General features: G+C 43.9%; 1 protein-coding gene across 1 annotated transcript; it reads right to left on the reverse strand.

The window, feature by feature from the left end:
- Positions 1-261: 261 nt before the first annotated feature.
- Positions 262-19,017, reverse strand: Gde1 (glycerophosphodiester phosphodiesterase 1). Its single transcript, XM_051192787.1, has 6 exons — positions 18,622-19,017; positions 12,093-12,268; positions 8,169-8,274; positions 5,691-5,783; positions 3,460-3,671; positions 262-860 (listed from the first exon to the last, which is right to left on the reverse strand). The coding sequence occupies exons 1-6, from the start codon at positions 18,880-18,882 to the stop codon at positions 713-715; spliced, it is 996 nt and encodes a 331-aa protein (XP_051048744.1). The 5' UTR covers positions 18,883-19,017; the 3' UTR covers positions 262-712.
- Positions 19,018-19,923: the final 906 nt, after the last annotated feature.

The raw sequence follows: 19,923 nt of genomic DNA on the forward strand, positions 1-19,923 counted from the left end.
AATGAAGAGGAGTCCTCAATCCCTACCCTCCAGTTCCACTTGCTTAGAGTCACTGTGCTTGAGATCTCGAGCAAACCGCTGCTCTGCCCCCTGGTGGTCTGAAGTGCTTATACTAAGATGCCATCAATAATTTCTCAGGGCGCTCAAGGCTTCCTCCACACTGTGACTAGAGCAGGTGAGGCCTCCAGCTTGTACAACAGAGCAGCCTCCCCACACATTACACTTCAGGGCCAAAGGCTTGGTACACATCTTTCCCTCTGCTCACCTTTCAATGATTTTATTAGTATGGTCACAAGTTTGACACCTACAGGTCGCCATTAACAGAGCTGACGACAAATATTGGAAATAAGTGAATTACTGAAGTATGGCAAGATTTAAAATGTCAACTTGGAGTGATCCTGCAAGCCCCGTGCATTGATGCTTTCGTCCTAATTGTAGGACCCACTCTGCTCATCCTCTCGACTCTGTACCCTCAGCAGGGTTGGGGCGGGGCGGAGCCACCCTGTCTTTTTGCAGATCAGGAATTTTAAGGACAACAGTGTTGAGCCTTCCCTGGAGCATGGTGGCCACACCTGGTTTCAGCTTGTTGTGGTGAAAATATGACTATTGATAGTGTGAGCCACAGGATCCCCAGGGCTTGTGCTAACAGAACATTCTGATGTCTCTGCAAGAGGCCTCCAGGCAGTTTTTCAATTGTTTCCTCCCAGGGAATCTAAAAGTGAGGTGCACAGTCTTCTAGCATGCTGTCAGTGATATAGCTGGACCCGAGATGGGACTCGTAGTAATTCTTTTCATCAAAGGTGTTGACAGTCCAACTAACAACCTGGATTCCTTTAGCTGACCACTTCTTCAAATAGTCTCTGGAGAAAGGGAAAACAGCAATTGTATTAGAATGAGCAGCTGTCCCTGGAATTGAGCATGTGAGTATCAACAGTTCCCAGGGAGCCTCCAGGTGGCCTCCTACTGCAGAAGGCTGGGAAACAGGCATACCCAGTGCTGCTAATATAGTCAGTGGAGTGCTGGGAGCCCAGCAGGCCCTGTGCTCCCAACGCATGGGGAGAGTGCAGAGAACCCAGCATGCTGTGGACTTCCTTTACTCCATCCCGGCTTCAAACGCTTCAGACAGTCACCAACGTCCTTGACACTGGGCCTGGCCTGTCTCTTTGCTCTTCCACCACACAGCCTGTTTCTGTATTGCCGAAGCCTGGCTCCCTTCCAATTCAAAGAACAAACTCCGCCACATCGCACCTGATCAGCTTTTCTCTCCTCCACTTTGTATCTCAGGATAAGAAGCAGCACCCCCAAGCTTTCCCTTCCTCCCTTTCTTCCTTTGAATGCACAGGCAGAACTTAGTTTGCTCCTGGTGCCCTGTTCTGTATCTTGGTGAACAGCTGTAGCATTCCTGAAAGTGCACTGAATTGTGTCCCCATTCCCAGGTTATGGCAAAAGGATGCAATGAAAGGCAGTCACTGAGACACAAACCAGACACACACCTTCAGACAGCAAGCCCAGAACAATCACATGTTCTCAGATTCACAGGTCCAAGATGACTCAGGGGCCTCCAGGTAGACAAAAGGCCCACAGCTCAGACTCCAGAACTGGTTATTTCTCAAGATGAATGAGCTACCCTGGTGTGCAGCTGAGACAACATCCTCAACGAAGATGCCAAGTAGGCATCTTTGGTGAAGTCATGTAAAAGGAACACAAGTGTGAGCCTCTCATCCTCCACCATGTCCACTTCCTCACATAGTCCCTCAGTACTGGCCCTCCCGACAGCAGCGAACTGGACTTCCTTTACCATGTGGCTGATGGAGAAGCTGATTTGAACCTGAGCCTTGGGCATGTGGGAGGCACTCATCACTCAACTGTATCACCAGCCCTCTTTTCAATTTTGTTTTCAAACAAGTTCTCACTGTAGCTCAGGCTGGCCTTGAACTTGCAATCCTCCTGCTTTAGCCTCCAGAGCTGCTGGAATTTCAGGTCTGTGCCACCAGGGTAACAATTACCATCCCACCCTTCTTCTCTGGGATCCCCTCCCTGTCCAGACTAGGTCAGAGTACAATGTCTATGCACTGCTGGCCTCAAAGCTGATGATGCCTGTTGTCTTTCACTACTGCTCTCCATCTTATTTGAGACAGGGTCTTCCAATGAACCTGGAGCTCTAACTAGACTGGTTCCTAGAATCTGCTGGTGTGGTCTCTGAGCACTGGGGGCACAGGCACTGCCATTGCACTAGCTTTCACATGAGAGCCATGGATCTGAAGTCAGGTCTCAATGCTTGTTCAAGAAGCACTTTCCCTACCCACCGAGCATCTTCCCAGCCCTCAGCTGTGGTTTTATATTACTGGACTTAACACTGGACTGGCATCCCTGTCCTACTGGATTAAGGTCCTTTCCAGGCAGAAAGCAAGACTTCACCACTGCATGCTCAGTTTCCTCAGAGTACTGTCAGCAGTAACCAAATAGCTTCTGGATTGAATGCATGAGCGAGCCGGAAGCCATATGGAGCTATACAGTGTGGATCTACAGCTGTGAAACTGCCAAAAGTCAGGCTCAGAGAGGTCGGCAGCTTGGAGAACAGAGTCTGTAGGAGATGAGCAGAAGGCAGGATGGAAGCTGTAAGGCTGAACTCACAGGTTTCTGCTGCAGCTCTGCCCTGCCCCTGTTTAGTTTTCAAAGGGAGTCAATCATTAGCAGTGTAATCACATTCTCACCATCACTTCCATTTTTTCCTTTTAAAAAATGCACTAAAAAAACTGGGCTAGAGAGATGGCCGCTCTAGTGCTTACCACGCAAAACCAACAAAACAAAAACAAGAAGGTAGTTGATGCGGTAAGCTGTGAATCATCACCTCTGCCATACTTATTTATTTACACACACATCAAGAACTTAGGGATATACTACATAATAAATTGCTATAGTAAATTGTAATTTATTGTTTTAAAGTAATTTTTTTGTTGTTTTTTTGGTTTTTGAGACAGGGTTTCTCTGTATTATTTTGGAGCCTATTCTGGAACTAGCTCTGTAGACCAGGACTCACAACGCCTGGCAAAAATAATTTTTTAAAGAGTGCTTGTCATGCGAGCATGAGGACCACAGTTGGGTCCCAGCACCCTTATAAAAACTGGGAAACATGGCAGCCCACCTGTAATCACAGTGCTCAGGAGGTGGACCCAATACTGAGGAAAATCTGACTAGCTGGACCAGCTCCATCTGTGAGCTTCAGGCACACACAAGCAAAAACAAATAAAACTCATATAATCAAGAACTTCTAATCAGCCTGCTGTGAACCAGTGAAGTTCACACCTTCCCACACTCTTCCAGCTGCTGGCACCACTCTAACCCACCAGGCACAGGCTTTGTGAGTTGCAAACAACCCAGTCTGCACACTTCTTTAACCAGTCCTTCCCAGAAGGAGCACTCTGGGCATGTAAGGCCAACAGACAACTTCCAACTTACGGGGAGACAAAATCCTTCTGCATGAGGAAGGCTGAAATCCCACATAGGTACCACAAGACATTGTGCATGCTCCAGTCAAGCAAGATGTCCAACACCACAAACACGGACTGCTTCCAAAAGACATTGTAGCGAGGCTTCCCATCTCCAGTATGGCTCAGGCTCCAAGGCCTGTGAGTTAGGGCTGTTATTACTTTCTGATCCGTTTGTCTCATCTGAAAAGGAATTTTCGAAATAAAATGATCACCTCTTAAGTCTACAATTTCCCAATATTTTAGATTTACCAAATATTCATTTGACGAGAAGGCCATGGTGCCTAGCCCCATGGCTACTAAGTATGCCATCTCTCACAAATCCTTTGAAAAAACATACGATAGATGTGGGCATTCAATAAGCAGTATAATGAAGTACATCTTTCTCATGGCCCTACAGGAACTGCACTCCTATCAAAGTGAGAGAAATAGTCTGGGAGGGAGCCCAGCAGCAGAGAGGTAGCACACACATGAGGCCCGGTGCAGTCAGAAACACACAGAGCAAATGAGAAGGAAAATGTCAATCGCAGGGTCAAGTTTTATTTGTCTGTTTGTCTGTCTGGGTTTTTAGAGACCTTCTATAGCTCAGGCTGACCAATCACATCAATCCTCCTGCCTCAGGGTCCCAAATGCTGACGTTACGACGTGCATCACCATGCCCACCTTTCAGGGTCACATTTTATTTAATAATGCCAAGAAGATAAACTTTCATTCACATTAACTGAACAGCAATTTAAATTCAGGACTCAATGAGGATGAAGGCACAATCTTTTCAAGATGGACTGGTTAATTTCAACCCCGTCCATAAGACTCAAGAGCAGGAATGGGGCAGCCTGGAAGGAGGTACCTCAGGCTGTGCTCTCAGCTCCATGGGAGAGCATCACACACCCTAAAGGCCTCTGTGTCAAATAAGCCTGGGAAGCCTGGTTCCATGTGTCTGTACCCCATGACCTCCACCCTGTGAAGGTCTGTACTGGCAGACACTGTCTCACTGCAATCATTTTCAATGTACACCCTGTTGACCACAGTGGAAGAATGTCACAGAACTCCTCATTTTGTAAACTAGTAATTAAAGAGAAAGACTAAGTAATTATCCTGTCTATAGGGGAACTAAATGGTACATCAGGAGGAGTCTCATTTATAGATGAATTCTAGATTCGGAATAAAATATTAACATTTCATAACTTCCTACTAAACTGGCAGATCTAGCTAATGGACACCAGGGATCCATAACAAAGCTATAATAGCCCAAGGGATGAAGTGTGTGTGTGTCTTCTGAGGCAAACACCTCCCACAAGGACAAGACCTGGCTGAGAACAATCAATCCTAACACATGAGTCCTTAGCTTACTTTACCATTTTACAGGAAACACAGCAGGGAGAGTCTGTAAAACCTCACGAGTGTACAATCACTAAATCCAGACATGGATAAACACAATAGTATAAATAATTTCAGGACTAGGAACATAGCTCACACACACACACACACACACACACACCCATCTGCTTTAATGAACACATGCCGGGGGAGATACCTTATTTAGGTATTGATGCAAATGAACAATTTTTAAAAATATAAATAACTAATTCTTATTTGAAAAAAGTTAAAAGCATTCATGGAACCCCTGAGACATGAAAATTTCTATTTTTCTGATATTTGATGACACTAAACAAGGGTTTATTGGGGAAGATCAATGGGACAGAGAGGAAATAAGCAAGGTCATGGCTAAAGGGGATTCGTGTATTAACCTTTTCTATGTGCATCTGAAACACTATAGACAGTTTTTGCTATTGTTGTTTGAGACAGGATTTTACTATACAGCAAGGTAGACCACAAATGCAATTCCTCCTGCCTCATTCTTCCAAATGCTGGGATTATGGATGTGTCCCGTCATACTGGCAAGAGTTGTTTTAAAGGCACATTTAATGTTACTTTTTGGGAAACAGGGCTGTGGACTCGTGTTTTTTCTGATGATGTTTATCAAGGTGATACAAATGAGCCTGTAAAGTGCTTGCTAAGAGAAGATGCCTCAAAGAGGGGCCATGCTTGTGAAAGAGCAGCAAGAGAGCACCTGAGAGACTTCCCTGCTCATAAAGAACGCCTGTATTCAGTTCAGTGGGACAGGCATCTATCTTATGCTCAGAGCCCACTGCTATTACCTCCAGGAACTAATCCAATGTGACATACAAAAGTCTGACTTACCTTATAGATGACTTCTGGCAAGAATGAGCAGACCATACTGTTATTGTACAGCTGTGGAAATTCTATGTACATATTCTTTAGAGCAGCAGAAGCCTGTACAATAGAGATTCATGTAGTTAAGTGCAAATGCTAGTCACTAAATCAGAAGTGTGCTAATACTGCATATGGGGACGCTGAAAGCAGTGGCTACCGTCACTGACACGGAGGTACATGTTAAACTCACAGCAGCAGGAGGAAGCAGACAGACACTGCTGTACTGCCACCATGTTGAAAGGTTCACCAAGAACCACACTTTGGGGCAGCAGGGCAGGCTACAGGCCACAGAAGGCTGAAAGCAAAACTGCAAACACCCTTCCCCAGACTCTGGTTTAGCCAGTAGGAAGAGTTCTTTCATGCCCTCACTCTCCCTAGCCTGGAAGAAGCCTGAGGCTTCCAACTGGGGCATCCAGAGGGTGATTTTCTCAGGGCAGAGGACTGAAAGGACCCATCACCCACCACGGAGGACGCAGAGGAAGCAGTGCAGGTGAGGAAGGTGGGAAGGGCTGAAGACTCTCAATCTCCCCAAGTGGAACACAGGTCTGTTTCCACAGCAGCCCAGCTAATAAACAAGGGAGAAAGAACAGTGTTTCCGAACTGACATCCCTAACCTTGTAAATGCCTGTCAGTGGCCGCTAACACAGAGTCACCAGATACCACAGATGTCACCACTGTTGAACACTGATGATTCTGGAACATGACACACTCCCCAACGTAGAGAGGAACGCAGAAGTTACTTACATGTGTCCTGCCTCCCTTCACTAATGAACTTGGAGAAAACTTAAATTCTCACAACCTTATATGGCCATTTCGCTATTCCCATTTTATCCACAAGGAAAGTGGAGCATGTCGAGCTTACCCTGTAGCAAGTACACACTCAGTCAAGGTCTGTCAGACTCCAAAGTCTGTACCCTTGGCTCCAGGGCTCTACTAACTTGGGTTTCTTGCCAACACCTGCCCCTGTACTGCCATCTCGGTCAATGAGATCATTGTGTTCTATGCAACTGAACACTTTAAGCACCCATCTGGAAACAAGGGGCTGAAGGGTTTCATACAGTTTCTTCTTACACCTTTTCCCACTCCCCCCATTAAAACAACAACAACAAAAAGACAAAACCATACAGGAAGGAAGAACAGCACTCCCATACATGGGCAACAACACAATACCAGCAACAAAGCCTGAGGTGCTTGACACATGTTTAGCATATGTGAGGCCCTAGGTTCAATCCTGAATACCAAATATACAAATAAATATTTAGAGACTCACTTGGCCCCATGTTCAACATCTTCAGTATTCCTCCACTGAAGTGGCCTATAAAATGCTAAAGTCTGACTATTTAAGTAGAATAGGTACTTTAGGGGATTCTGATTGGCAGGAAAACCTAAGTTCTTATATACTTATAACCATGAGTTTACTAGAATAATACTCCTCTTTCCTTAAAAATGGCGCTTACTGTGGCAAAATTCAAGTGCACTTATGATGATACTATGGCTCTCTGTCTCTCTCTCTCTCTCTTTCTTTTTTTTTTTTTTTTTTTTTGGTGTTTTGAGACAGGGTTTCTCTGTGTATTTCTAGCTGCCCTGGAACTAGCTCTGTAGACAAGACTGGCCTCAAACTCACACAGCACTAAGGGCTAGGATTAAAGGCACCCACCACCACCATCCCACCATACTTACGGTTCTAACAATTGATTTAAATTATTTCCTGGGATTAGTAAGAATTCTCCAGTGATGAGCACTAACAACTATGACCACAGGAAAAAACACTCACATCGTCCGAGTGAGGGACAAGTATTTGTTTTGGAAAAGCTGGTTATTAGACAACCCATGTTATCAGAACTGTGTTTTACTAGTGATTTCCACTGCAACATGCTTTTGTGGACACAAGCCCATGTTCCAAATTTTGTTTTAGAAATTTCATACACATCTGAGGAAAATGCAGCAATCTTTTGAGAAAAGTACAGATGTCCAACTCACTGAGTAAAAGAACTGAGAGCGAGGGACATGTCTGTCCTTTGGGCTGCCAGAAGCTCTGAGTACAGCGGTCCCTTTTAAATGAAGTGCAGGTCCCTAGGCAGCACCCTCAGCCTATGAGCAGATGTGAAGAGCTGGCCCGTGTGCAATCCCTCAGCTCCTTCCTGTGCAGGGAGTGTCTGCTGCAGAAGAACCTCTTTACTGTTCACATCACACCTTTGGGAAATATGTTCTATAAAACCTGACCCTGCTACTCTACTGGCTGAAGACTTGCAGTAATTGTTAAAGGGCTCCATAAAGGGAAAACATTTTCCAAATGTAAAATATGTAAACTGCACTTTATACTTCCATTAAGTAACTATAGTATAACATAAAAATAAGGAAAAAGAATAAATAACAAAATAGATGGTTAGCTTTGGAAATGATATATCTTTTTTAAAAAAGGAAAGTGCATGGAATAAATTGTACCATATCTGCATGGCCTTTGACATCGAAGAAGATTGTGAGGTTGTGGCTGAGGCACTCTGTAATGGCTTCCTTCAAGGTAGGGATCTTTTCATCAGGGAACTCATTTCTGCAAGAGAGGAGAAAGAAACGGCTCACAGCAGGGAGTATAGAAAAAACAGCAAGGTTTATTGGGATGGATATTTTGTTGTTGTTGCTTTTTTTTTTTTTTTTTTTTTTTTTTTTTGTTTTTTTGAGACAGGGTTTCTCTGTGGTTTTGGAGGCTGTCCTGGAACTAGCTCTTGTAGATCAGGCTCGTCTTGAACTCAGAGATCCACCTGCCTCTGCCTCCCTCGTGCTGGGATTAAAGGCGTGTGCCACCACCGCCCAGCTGGGATGGATATTTCACAAATGGCTTCCAAACCAATGCCAAGAGTGCTTTCCCCTTCTTCAATCACACCACAGCCAGATAATTTTCTATGGGTACCTGAACCAAAGAGCAACAGCAACAGCAAAACCCATGTAAATGATAGCATGCCACAGAATTGGTAATAATGTATTAGTAAGTAATCTGATCATTAAAGGGCAGACCATACCCACATTTGGAGAATGCAGGGACTTGATTTTAAGCTAATTCTTCCTTATGTAGGGAAAACAATCCCAGCACATATGTCTATTAACTGTACTGCTATGCAGTAGTTTGTCTAAAACAGTGGTTCTCAACCTGTGGTTCTTTGTTTGGGGTCAAATGACCATCAAAAAATGCAATGTTCAGATTACAATTCATAAAAGTAGCAAAATTACAGTTATGAAATAGAAACAAAAACCATTTTATGGTTGGGGGTCACCACAACATGAAGAACTGTATTAGAAGGTTGAGTACCATTGATCTAAAAGAATATATATATTCTGCTAAAGGAACTGAAACTTAAGTGCCTGATACACAACAAATCAGCTTCCTTTCATAATGAAGTTTCACTCTACACAGTTTAATTTGTGCCCATTCCAACCTATTACCTATCAGATCTTGGCTTGAAAAAGAGCATGTTACATAAAATTCCACCAGCCATTTGGGCTATTGTCCACTCTATGGAGAAGGAATTCTAAGCTTGCTGTTCTCTTGACACACACACCTGCCTTATTTTGTTTTGCTGAGACAAGGCCTCACTCTGTAGTCCAGGCTGGCTGGAATTTCTGTCCCTCCTGCTAAGTACAGGATTACAGGCACAGGCTACTGCACCATTACACATAACTAGCTAGAGTTAAAACACCTGTTTTTCCGGAAACATGGTTCTAAATTAAGCCAAGTACTTCATTTGCAGTTGATCATTAGGGAGGCTATCCATTATAATGTGGGATCAAGAGTAGTTATGTGGGGCTGCAGAGATGGCTCAGTGGTTAAGACCACTGGCTGCTCTTCCAGAGGACCTGGGCTTGATTCATTGCTCCCAACAATCACATGGCAGGTCACAATTGGCTGTATCTCCAGTTCTAGAGGACCTGCTGCCCTCTTCTAGACTCCTTAAGCACTGTACACACATGGTGCACAGACAAACATTGTATAACACACACACAAACACACACACACACACACACACACACACACTCAATTTGAAAGACATTAAGATGTTACTCTAATACTATACCCTCTTTGCAGATTCCAAATGGTGATAATGACCCTAAGCACTTTTTATTGTGTTAACTTTAACCTGGCATCCTAAAACAATTTTTATTACATTTATTCATTTATATATTTTGGCTTTTTGAGACAGGGTTTCTCTGTGTAGCCCTGGCTGCCAGGAACTTGCTCTGTAGACCAGGCTGGCCTTGAACTCACAGAGATCTGACTGCCTCTGCCTCCCAAATGCTGTGATTAAAGGCATGGGCCACCACTGCCCAGCTATTACATCTATTTATTTAAGGGGAAGGGAGGCATACATGCCATGGAACATATGTGGAGGTCAGAGAAAGAGTTCTGGAAATCTGTGTTCTCTTTCTACAGTGATGTGATGTGGGTCCTGAAGCTAGAACTCAGGTTGTTAGGCTTGATGGCCAACCATTTTGAACCTGACATCTTCCTAATGGCTACTTATTTTATATTAATGCCAGCCTTCCCCTCAAATACAGAAGAACAACGAGTACTTGATAACAGGAAGAAAAATTTCAGAGAGTGGGCTCTGGATCTTCAGGTTATTGATATTCTTTCTAGCACCAGGACAGTTTGCTTTGAATTTGATTTCTTTTAAGTCTGAGTCATCGGATTGTCTGGGTCAGACAATCAATATCCAAGGAGTATTGGCCACTGTAATGTAATGCCAGGGAGCTGGCATTACATTAAAAACAATGAGAGCATGTTTTTATTATCACAATGAAGACAGGGGGCTGGAGAGATGGCTCAGAAATTAAAAGTAACGACTGTTCTTCCAAAGGACCCAAGTTTGAGTCCCACTACCTACATAGCCACTCACAATTGTCTATAACTCCATCTTAGGAGAGTTGACACTCTCTTCTAACCTCTGTGGGCTTTACACGTGTTTGATACAGAGACACACATGCAGACAAAGCACCTTTATACATAAAAGAACAGTAATTACATAGAAACATTACAAAGACAGAAGGGGAGGGATTTAAACAGTCCAATTTCAAAGCACCTCACCTGGTGTTTCAATTATCAGGGTGTGGACACCTCTAGCGGAGGGAAGGGAGGGTTCAGTGGTTCTGGGAATCATACATGCTGAGTCAAAGGTAATGATTGGTGCAGACTGCTTATCTTCCAGAGGATTCACAACAGAGCTCTTCTGGAACATCTTACAAAAAATAGCTCTGAACATGTATTTGTGCACGGGTGCCTGCATGTATGCGTGTATGTGCATGTATTCATGCACACATATACAGATGATATGAGAGGACATCATCTAGTTAGACATCTAAACACATTTTCAGTTTTACAGAGTTAAGAGTCATGAAGGGCAACTGTAGTGAGGTAGTCCTTCTGTAGCACTGACCACGCCCATTGGGGGGTGGAGCGATGGGCGGAGAGGACCTGAGGAAGGAGGTCGGAGGGGGCCAGGAAGGCGCTCTCTCTTGCTGGCGTGACTCGGACAGGAGAGGATCGGGTTGAATTTCCTGGTGTTCATCTGTCTAGGTTGTAAGTTATTTCTCCCTGAATAAACATCTATTCGGCCTATTTGTTTATCCTGATCCTTATTTACCGCAATAGGCAACCAGAGACAATAGGGTATGCTCTGTGTTTCTTTGAATTGAAACTGGGATATCAAGACTCTAATCTTAGCTTTTATATGAACTCATTATTGACTCTTGAATAGCTCATTTAAGTTTTCCAGAAGTATCTGTAAGCAAGATTTATGTAACTCTACATGAAGCTACCTACTGTCTCTTAAGTGTAAATATTTATCTACACTTGAGTGAACAATTCCATTCCTCAGCTGTAGCAACCATGCCAAGATCTTAACAGTCTTTGTACTAGACTGTATGAACAGAGTATTTACCACTGAAGGGACAATGGTAGTTACTTTGGAAGTTACTAAGATATTTCTACTCCTTACAGTCTCTGATTCCTCAGAAGTTTATTGCAAGGATCTGGTGAGTTGGTTACTTGACCAGCTTAAAGAATGAGTTGGTGTATCTGAAGGCATTGCTTTCAGCCTCTGATCCTAATGTAGGATGGCAGAGAGTAGGCTTCAGTTAGTGATGAGAACTCAGACTGTACTATCCTGAGAATGCTGCACAGGCTGATATCCCTTAACGGGAAAGGGTTAAATACACAAACAACATCTCTGTTGTTGCTGGTGTGTGCTCACTACTTGGGAAGCCTGTTAAGTTCAAATGAAAAGCCTTTCCTGGAATAGACACACTTAGAAGGTGTCAGTGTCCACCTGTGACCACCATGATACCTGAAGGACCTGTGAAATGACATCAGTGACTCACCTGAGTCTGTGATTTGCTGCAGGGTTAAGTTTCCTAACTTGTTCAAATGTCAGATCACATAGTCGGCCAGACCCGTCTGTTGTCCTATCTACTGTGTTATCGTGCATCAAGACAGGAACTCCGTCAGAAGTAAACTCGATGTCCAACTCCACACCCGTTGCTCCATTCTTAGCTGCCTTAACAAAAACATCAACAATATTAATGTCAACAGCTACAGATAGCATTTATCTCTAAACATGAAGGAAAAGCAACTTGGCTGGTGAAGCAGACAGCTGCCCTTATAGACTGTTGTCCCTTTTCTCGTCTAGGCAGCCCCCAGATGAACTTGTTTCCCATGGATGTTAATGTTATCTCAACTCTCACACTTGTCAAGTCCTTGCTAGCTTTCACTCTTCCCACTGTCATAGTAGAAGGAAGAGGAGGAGACTTCTGCCCCCAATCTTTCTCTGGGTTATGGCAGCTTTGAACATTTAAACAGACTCTACAGCGTGTCTACTCTGTTATTGGAAAAGCTGGTCACTGCCCTGTGCTTCCCAGTAGATAGCTGTTTCACAACTCTGATATAAACAAGATGAATCAGGACTGTGTTGGTTTAACCTCATCCTCTCTGAGAAACACCAAGACTAGGAGACAACTGTTTGGTCATGTCTGTAGCACTGGTCATATGCCACAAAGTTGATAAGCTTAATAAGGTATATTAGAATTTATAGAGAAAGAATTTAGGCTCCCACTGTAGCTCAATAGTAGAGTTCTCTGTTTAGGACATAGGTGAATATATACTAAAATATATATATTTAACTTAGAAACACAGATGTATGTCTCCTTGGTATCCTCATCACAATGAACACAGGAAATGCTCATAATGATCATAGCTTTTCATTTTGGTTTATTGCAAACATACACAGTACATAGTAAAAAGCCTTAACACATAACAAAGGAAATGTTAAAAATGATGATGATAAAGTTAAATAGTTACTATTTATTAGCTTTTTCTGGTTTCCAGGAATTTTGGTGTTTTAAATGTATTGACTCACTTGATTCTTACAACAAACACTATTAAGCAAGTACTGGTAACATCCCCATTTTTCAGATGAGGAAATTGAGACAAAGATCCAGAAATCTGGGCTGGAGAGGTGGCTCAGCAGTCAAGAGCACTGGTTGTTCTTCCAAAGGACCTGAGTTCAATTCCCAGCACCCACATGGTGGCTCACAACCATCTATAATGGGATCTGATGCCCTCTTCTGGCAGACAGAGTACTCAACCCCCCCCCCAAAATACATAAATAAATAAAATGTTAAAGATTCAGAAATTTGCCCAGCAGTACATAAGTTGGGGTGTAACAATGGCTGCAGTCTGGACACTGTGACCTTACTATTATGACTATTGTAGAAGAACGAGCCACTTCAAGGTTGGTATGAGTGACACTCCCGTGGTCTCTTACCGGTTCATGTACTCAGCACACAGTGAAGTACTGTGCTAGTGCAGTAAACACCCCACAGATTCAACATGGTTATGCACTCTGCCTCTTTAAGTGTGCATTTCAAAGATTCCCCTGTCAAGTTTAAGGGCAGAGGTTTTTCTACTTTATTTCAATAGTTCTCTACCCTGATACTATAGTCATAAATCTACATATTCTTTTAGCCTCACTCATGTGACATGAAATCCCTTTAATCCTAGTCTCTGGCTGTGTCATCTGGGCTGAGTTACCATCTATCACAGGCTCAGCTTCCTCATTGAGCTGGCATCTCTATAATGCTCCAGAGTGGTGAGGATGTGGAGAACTTGGTACCAAACTCAGAGTTAGCATTCCCCACAAGCTATTATGACAAGAAAGATAAGCTCGCTGAGTCATTCTAAGAAAAGCGTCCATCCATACTGGTGACAACGCTTTACAATATTAAAGGGTACAACCTGTCTAGATTAAAAACAAAAGGTACTTTAAATCAATGTGGCTTATGTTTTATAACATAAAACCACACATTTCCTTCACGATAATACAAACAATATCCTTATTTCTTAATGCTGCACTTTTAATTGTACTTTTCTTCACCAGGGTTATTTGGTCACAAAAATAAATAAATAAATAAATAAATATGATGAGACACACATGAATGAAGATCACTAATCTGTATGTGCATGTGTACACATTCTCGTTTTCTCTCTCTCTCACTGTCTCTCTCTGTCTCTGTTATAGTGCAGGGAATCCAATCCCACACTTTACACATACCACCGCTGACTTATTCACTCAACCCTTGGTTTTTAGAGGCAGAGTCTTATTATGTAGTTTGGGATGGTCTTTAACTCACAATCCTCCTGCCTCAGCCTCCTGAGGACTGTGATTACAGATGTTACCACTATACCTACCTATTTATTGTCTTTTGAACAGTTTATTAATCCAAAACACAAAGAAACAAAAACAAACCCAAAGTCAGAACAAACCCACAAAACCTAAAAAGACTATTCAGAAAACACACTAGCATTCTGAAAGCAGATGACCACATTCAGCTTGCTTTAGCAGTACTCTGAAGTTGAACCCTTGCCTCTAATTCCCAGGAATATATCTAGAGGAGGACTCTCTCAAGCAAGAGAAACAGCAGACACAATGCAAAGGCCTCAGGTAGGAAAGAGCCACTGAGGAGGCTGAAAATGCTAACTGCTACCCAAACCTACTACCTTTCTTACAGTTAGTGCAAACTCATCCTTCATCCTAGCCTTAGTGTTCAGCTTCCTCCTAGGCTCACAATACACAACTCAGGTGTATAATAGTAGGAGTCTTCTGGGAAAGATACAAAAAGAGGGAATGGACTATTCCCATTAGGTTGCTGGCACCTAGGAATGTGATCCCCCCAGCTGCACTTGGCTTGCTACCTGGCAAGCACAATGAGAACTGGCAGATACAAGGCCAAGGGCAAGCAGACTGTACAACAGAACCTAAGTAATCCATGAACACCCTCAAACAGCTGTGTTAGCATGCTGGCAGCCAAGCTTCTACCCACCCACACTCGTTAGTTAAGACAGTGAGTCCTCTGACTGTGAGAAATCTGAAGTTGGATATTCAAGGACATGAAGCCAAAAGCATCCTAAACAAACATTGGGTGATTGGAACAGAGAGAGAAGGGCCCCTAAAAAGGGAAGAGAGAAAAAGTTAGGGGTTGGGAGTGCAGGTCAGTGGTAGAGTGCTTTGCTTAGCCTGCTTGAGGTTTTGGGTTCTGGCCCTGGCACTACAAAGCACAGACTGCAAAAGGACAGATTAGAAGGCAGGAGGGAGCAAAGAGCTTAGATTTTATCTAATTATAAGCAGAGGTTTTAAGAGAAGGAAGGATACAATATAATTTCCTCCAACAAGGTCTCTCTATGTAGCCCTGGCTGGGCTGGAACTTGCTAAATATATAACAAGACTGGCTTCAAACTCACAGAGATCTGCCTGCCTCCGCCTCCTGAGCACTGGGATAAAGACCTATGCCACCACACTCAGCTATAACTTTTATTTTTAAGCCTATCCTCTAGTACTGAGTGGATCATAAATATAATTGAATTGCCTTGCCACCATTTTAATAGTATACTTGGGGCTGGAGAGATGGCTCAAAAGTTGAGAGCACTGACTGCTCTTTCAGAGGTCCTGAGTTCAATTCCCAGCAACCACACGGTGGCTCACAACCATCTATAATGAGAGTTGGTGCCCTCTTCTGGCATTCAGGAATACATGGAGGCAGAATGTTGGCCACAAAATAAATAATCTTTAAAAAAGTGTATTGCCGGCGGTGGTGGCACACACCTTTAATCCTAGCACTCGGGAGGCAGAGGCAGGTGGATCTTGGTGAGTTCCAGGCTAGCCTGGTCTACAGGGAGAGTTCTAGGACAGCTCTAAAGCTATACAAAGTCTGTCTTGAAAATCAAAACCAAGCCCAAAACAAAAGAACACAAATTATGAGGTGCAAGCATGCAAAGGGAAGGAGAGAACAAAAAACAAATCTGATGGAAATGCTCTCGCTCATTTTGTTTTGTTTTTCAAGTAGCCCTGGCTGTCCTGGAACTCACAGAGATCCACTGCTGGCATTGAAGGTGTGTACACCACCCAGCAGGAAATACTGTCTTTTCAAATCATGAGAGAGGATACAGCCTTGTCCTCTGCAGTTTGTATCTGGCAGCTAAATACAGTCATGGCTAAAAACATGGTCCACAATGACCTGCCATTCTTGGAGGCTGAACTGCCACATTTCATTTCTTCTTCAGACCAGGAATCCATCTGGTGCAATGTAAAAGTCACTGTAATTGAATGTAAGACATGCTCCTGCTTCCTTATGACACAACAGAAGGAGCACTGTATTTGCATCTCACATACATGCTTCCTCATTCATTTAATCTGACTGATATCCAGGTAAACATACTCTTGGCCAAGTCACACTGTCAACAAATAGTTAGGAACACTTTCTGTAATCAGTCAACTTTGTGTATTCTTTAAAACAATCTACATCAAGATGAGTGGAAATGGAGCCAATGGCTATCACATGCTTTTCCTCTTCTCCTGACAATGGGAGTACATGTGCCCTCCACCAACGCAAAGGGTGTCTGTCCACTGTCCCTTCCCCAGATTTAGTTTTTTCATCTTTATTCTTGGATGGCATCGGCTATCCTTAGATCCCTGGGAAATAGCTCACGCAGGGATTTCACTAGCCTTTGTGTATATTAGTCCAGACTCCCCATCACCTATTTCATAGATTCCATTGTTCTATTCCTGCTAAAAACAGGGAAACTGAGGTTAGGGCTGAGGCTAGGGTGTTCCAAGTGCTTGGTGGAAAGTACTGGATTATGAGCAAGTTACTTAAGCTGAACAAAGAAAACAGAGAGTTTGCATTCAAACATTCTGGAAAATATTTTACTCTATTCCAAAGAGCATTAAGTCTTCCCATCAGAAGGTTTTATTCCAGAACAATGGTTCTCAACCTGTGGGTTGTGACCCTTTTGGGGGGGGGGATATTGAATGACCCTTTCACAGGGGTCTCCTAAGTCTATCTAAAAACAGAGATTTATATTACAATTCATAACAGTAGCAAAATTACAGTTATGAAGTAGCAATGAAAATAATGTTATGGCTGGGAGTCACCACAACACCAGGAACAGTATTAAAGGGTCACAGTGTTAAGAAGGTTGAGAACTTCTATTTTAGAAGGAGCTGTGTGTGTTGGAGTCACAGTTTTCCCACCTAGACTATGTCTTGAAGAAAAGAGAAGACCAGAAGTACAGCTGTCTAAAAGGTCAGGTGTGGTGGTGCATGCCTTTAATCCCAACACTAGGGAGGCAGAGGCAGGCAATCTTGGTGAATTTAAGGCCAGCTTGGTCTACATAGCCAGGTCTATGGCTGCCGTGACCCTATCTCAAAAAGTAAAAGCAAAAACAAAAAAATAAAAAAGAACAAAAGCCATAGTATTTGCATATATCCCAGGAATGTTCTACACCCATCAAGTCAACTCTCAGAGTTCTTATGCCTAAAGCAAACTACTCTATAAGTACTTAGGCTGTGCTGTCACACATTTTTTCATAACTCTTTTTTTTTTTGATCCACAAATGCAAAACCAATATGTATGATTGCTGACTGCAGTACAAAGGAGTGTATATAATCCACTGAAATGCTCTTACCACGCAAGCTGTCATTAATACGAAAACAGAAGACTTACAAGGACAGGGGGATATCAAAATTCTCCAGGGTGCCTTGTGCAAAAGGAAGACAAATATTGATCAGAATTCTGGCTGCTAACCTTGACCATGAAGGTGTTTGGAGAGATAAAGATAGTGCCCAAGTAATGTAGGGGACAAAAAAAAAAAAAAAAAAAAAAAGCCCTGTGATAAGAGAAATTTGTACTACTCTCTACTCACCAGACAGTGGTGGTGCACACCTTTAGTCCCAGCACTCAGGAGGCAGAGGCAGATGGATCTTAGTTTATGAAGTGAGTTTCAGGACAGCCAGGGATACACAAAGAAACCCTGTCTGGAAAGAGAAAGAAAAGAATGATCTCATGTAACTGCTGACAAGAACCTATTTGACCTGATTCATGGTTCATCCACACACTGGATTTTGTTCTGCTCCTCGAAGCCAGGCCACATACAAACCTGCTGTGTTATTTTACCAATCCAACATCAGCCTCACCTCAGGACCTTGACACTTGCTATCAGTATTTCCTGGCACAATTCCCACTGATTCCAAAGTTTCTTGTAATTCTAGTCGCAGTTCACACATCTCTAGTCCATAGAAGACTACTCTGTCACAAATATGTCCACTCCTTTATTCCTGCAACATAATTGCATTCCCCCACCGGTAAAAAATCCTATTACCTTTTTCAACTCCGACGAAAGCTATGCCAAAGGAGCTGTGCCTGATATGAGACTGTCACCCCAGGGTCTGGCATAAACCAAACAAATCTACAAGTACCCGCGGAATTCTAGAAATAGCATCAGCGGGGAGAGATGTGAGGCCAGGCTGCGGATGAGAGGGGCGAGCGGCGAAGCAGGCCCAAGGCGTGCAGGGCTCACCTGCCGGATGGCCGCCAGAGTGTTCTCGGGCGCGTCGTGGCTGCCGCCGCGGTGGGCGATGGCAGACACGCGGTCACGGGGCTTGAGCACCTGCAGGGCCCGGCGGGACGGCACAGGCTCGAAGCTGAAGAGCCGCAATAGGATGTAGAGGCTGCCGGTGAGCACGCAGGCGTTGAAGGGGCTGCGCGTCACCACCAGCAGCACCACAAGCACGAAGGAGAAGGGGCCCAGGAGGCCGCCCTGGTCTTCCCACAGCCACATGCCGGCGCCTGCACCGGCACGGACCGGAGCCCCGGACCTGCCGGGCGACGCAGAGACGCCGAGGTACTGGCCACAGCCGGAACCCTCCGCTGGGAGCAGCGCTGCACAATGGCGGCGCCGGACCCATCTCGAGAAAGAGCCCGGCCCCTAGCCAATCAGAGTCCCGGAGCTCCAGCGTTGGGAGGGCGGAGTCGCTGTCATGGCAACAGGGGCAGGTCCAGGCCCCAGGCTGGGATTCCAGGACAGCTTAGGGTTACATGAGGTGAGGTTGGGACTTCAGCCCTAGTCTTCAGACTCGTTAGGAGGAGGAAGAGACTGCCAAGGTTCCTTAGCGACGTTGTATGTATCTGACCTCAAGAAAACTGAAGGCTGGGTGACTTTGAAAGAACAGGACGCTTAACCTGTTTATTCAAGATGTGCCAATTAAACACTGGCTTAATTAAGCACTAGGGTTTCTGGAGTTCATCTGCATCAGAACCTGGGTCCGGGCATCCGTAAAAAGCTAGGTTAAGTGAGCCAATAAAATAGTGAAAAGCAGAAATGGTCACATTGGGAAGAGGTTCAGTGACACACACCCACTTCCAAGTCAATTTCCAGGGTTCTGATGTAAGGTTTAGGTTTAAATAGAGGCCAACAGGTGAATCTAGTTAAGGCGTTCCACCCACCCCTCTTAGTTCCAGTCGGGAAAGGTCATCTGACAGAACCATGTGAACAAGTTCCTCATCAGGTTGATACCTTTTCCTTCCCTCAAAAGGAGACTCTTGGGGAGATTCCAATTTCCTGAGATTCCATGCCTCAAAATGATACCAAGAAGGGAAACTCCACAAGTGTCTTTTTGGAATATCTTCATTCCTGCAAGGACTACTCAACTAAGAGCATGCTCTTAGTGGGATTACCTTCCTCTGGGGGAAGTAGTAGTGAGTACGATAAAGAGACAAGGAAAATTAAGGGGAAGAGGGAAGGGAAAAGGCCCTACAAGCAGTGTGGTTAAAGTCTCCTGACTTTAACTGAGACTCAAGAATTCCAGCACATATAGGTCAC

The sequence above is a fragment of the Phodopus roborovskii genome, unplaced genomic scaffold (genome assembly GCF_943737965.1).
Source record: "Phodopus roborovskii unplaced genomic scaffold, PHOROB, whole genome shotgun sequence".
Classification (NCBI taxonomy): Eukaryota; Metazoa; Chordata; class Mammalia; order Rodentia; family Cricetidae; genus Phodopus; species Phodopus roborovskii.